The sequence below is a fragment of the Aplysia californica genome, unplaced genomic scaffold (assembly GCF_000002075.1).
Source record: "Aplysia californica isolate F4 #8 unplaced genomic scaffold, AplCal3.0 scaffold01299, whole genome shotgun sequence".
NCBI lineage: Eukaryota > Metazoa > Mollusca > Gastropoda > Aplysiida > Aplysiidae > Aplysia > Aplysia californica.
Window position 1 is genome coordinate 6,978 of NW_004798569.1, and position 2,570 is coordinate 9,547.

A 2,570-nucleotide genomic window follows, 5' to 3' on the forward strand; every position below is an offset into this window, starting at 1 on the left:
CCATACTACATTATTACCCCAGCAGACCCTGCAATACCCATAAACATTGTTAGCTTTCTGAGAAGCACACAGTACAAGAAGCCAATTAAGCACTCAGACTTTACAAGCAGACACAGATCTTCCACTGTTCCAGAAGAAAAAAATAATTTGGACTACATTGCCTTTCCCAAGGACACAACAACGTTGGGCCCCTGAAGAGGTTTGAACCCATGATATCTTGGTTGCATTAAGCCCTACACGGCGGTAAGCTGACAAAACGCCTTTTTAAAAAAAATTCACAGCAGTTTCGAGAAAAAGAGTTGTAGTTGTTTTTGTTTTGTTTTTTTGGTCAGTGTAACCATCTTAAAATAGCGTTCTTTAGAAATTTGAATTTGAATTTATTATAAAAACTTGTCTCGGTTTCAATTTGGTTTTTTTCCTCACGGTTTAGTATTGTAACTGATCAGGCTTTTGATTTAGCAATGACAAGTTCTTGCGCCAAAATGAAAAAGGCATTTTGCTAGCTTACGGCAAAACAGCATAACCACAAAACCACTGATGCCACAACAAACAGGATGGAAAGATGAAAGGACAACAACATCCAATCTTCGCTCACCTTGAAGGAGGAGATATTGTATTTCTCCTGGAGATGAGTGAGTTTCTTCTGAAACCACAAGACAGCAGCTGGGTTAGACACATCCAGCACGGCGGCCATATCTCCGTTCCACCACTTCATCAAGGACGGATTCGCCGAGCCCTAGGAAGAATTATGTTTTTGTTTTTGTAAGTGTTTTACGGCACTTGCAACTGCATAAGGTCACACGATCGTGCTTGACACATTAAACTTTTTAGTTTTGAAGGAATTCATTTTGAATTTTGCCCTAGTGGCGGCCGAACCGAAGCTTACTCTTATCGATGTTGGACCACCAAGGGATCTTCAACGTGCGCAACTTGCACACGGAACTTCCGAGATTTTTCTTCACCCTATCTGAAAAGGATAGGTGTAAATCTTTCTCACCTCAAGATCAAGGATTTGACAGAAAGACAGCCCCCAGTTGTAAGAAGGAGCCAAAGAGTAGCAGTAGAAAGGCTGCAGAATTGTGTCGTTTAGGTTCGGAACTGATCTACTGTCCATCTAAGTAAAAGCAGGGTCTGTTTGAAAAAGGATTTGGGGGGGGGGGGGCGTTAAGCCTTTCAAAGTTTAGAAACGGACCATTGTTTAGAATTTCTAGGAGTTTTATGGCCATTACAACACAATTAGATCAGATAAATACTTGTGTACCTGAAGATTAGGAGTAATAAATAGAGAGTAACGTACACAGAAAAAGGAGGCTTATTTAGGATGATAGATGATTGGTACGAACGAGGGGGCAAACCACCCTGAAGCAGTTGCCAACCACCCACAAAACACACCTTGTCATAAGATTTGTTTCGTTCTTTGTCTTGTCAATTATTTTCTTACGTTACTCCTGATTAAAAAAGAAAAACCCTGTTATTACTGATGACAATCGAGACGACTTGTTTATAAAAAGTTCCAACTTTTTTCAACAAAAATATCTCTGGAAGTAGATAACATTAAATATTTCTTTTCTTAGTTTCTTTTTATCGAAATGACAACATTGAAACAGATTTTAATTTCTAGAAAAGAAATACGAAAAGTCCCGCATTATTTTCTTATATGTTGCTCGTACTGATGATAATAATCAAGACAACTTGATTAAACAAGTCAAACGTTTTTCCAGAAAGGATCTATGGAAATGATATCTCTTTCTGTTCCTAATTTTCTTATTATCATAATGACAGTAATGAATGAGGTGACTTTAACTTCTAGGAGAGCTATGGCAGCCCAGAATTATTCTTTTCTTCAACAATCCAGCGTCTTACTCGACTCATGACAGCATATCCGTGCCGAAAAGCCTCTTGAAACGACTCCGACTCCAAACTGAAGAAGGGATGAACCCACAGGGTCACTGGATAGCCTTTCTTGTTTAGGTCAGCGACCATCTTCTTGGGGTCTGGGAACTTTTCCAGGTTAAAAATGTGGTCGCCGTAGTGGACTGTCCAGTCATCGTCGATTTCGATTTGGGAGCAGGGCAGTTTGAGCTTCTGAATCCGGTCTAAGGAAACGAACCAAGATGTTAGATCTCAAGTGACGGCAATATCAAATCAAAGAGAAGAGCTTTGAAATACAAAACATGAGTGGAAAACAAGTTTTGATATAGAATTTCATATCCTATGATCTCCCTCTCTCTCTCTCTCTCTCTCTCTCTCTCTCTCTCTCTCTCTCTCTTTTTCTCTCTCTCTCTCTCAGTGGTCCCTTTTTACTTCGGAAAACTAGAAATACGAAACATGAATGAAAAAGAAGTTTTTATATGGAATTTCATATCCTATGATTTCTTTCTGGTCCCTTTTACATTGACCAAAAATGTTCAAAGCAAAGCAAGCTCATTAACGTTGTAAATGTTTTGATGGAAAATAGATGTTTCCATGGAACAAAAAGGAAATGAATGTAAAACCATAAAAATGATTCCTTCTTTGGGAGCTGTATAACAATCTGCTTTCAATGATGAGAGAGAGAGAGAGAGAGAGAG

At 38.9% G+C, this 2,570-nt stretch overlaps 1 protein-coding gene across 1 annotated transcript in view; it reads right to left on the minus strand.

The window, feature by feature from the left end:
- Window positions 1-2,096, minus strand: part of LOC118477206 (myogenesis-regulating glycosidase-like) — a gene marked incomplete at its 5' end in the record, with an annotated part of 4,124 nt that extends 2,028 nt beyond the window's left edge. The window contains 2 exon segments of the mRNA XM_035973493.1: window positions 596-736; window positions 1,864-2,096. Coding sequence (XP_035829386.1) covers window positions 596-736; window positions 1,864-1,983 — 261 coding nt within the window.
- Between the last annotated feature and the right edge of the window lie 474 nt (window positions 2,097-2,570).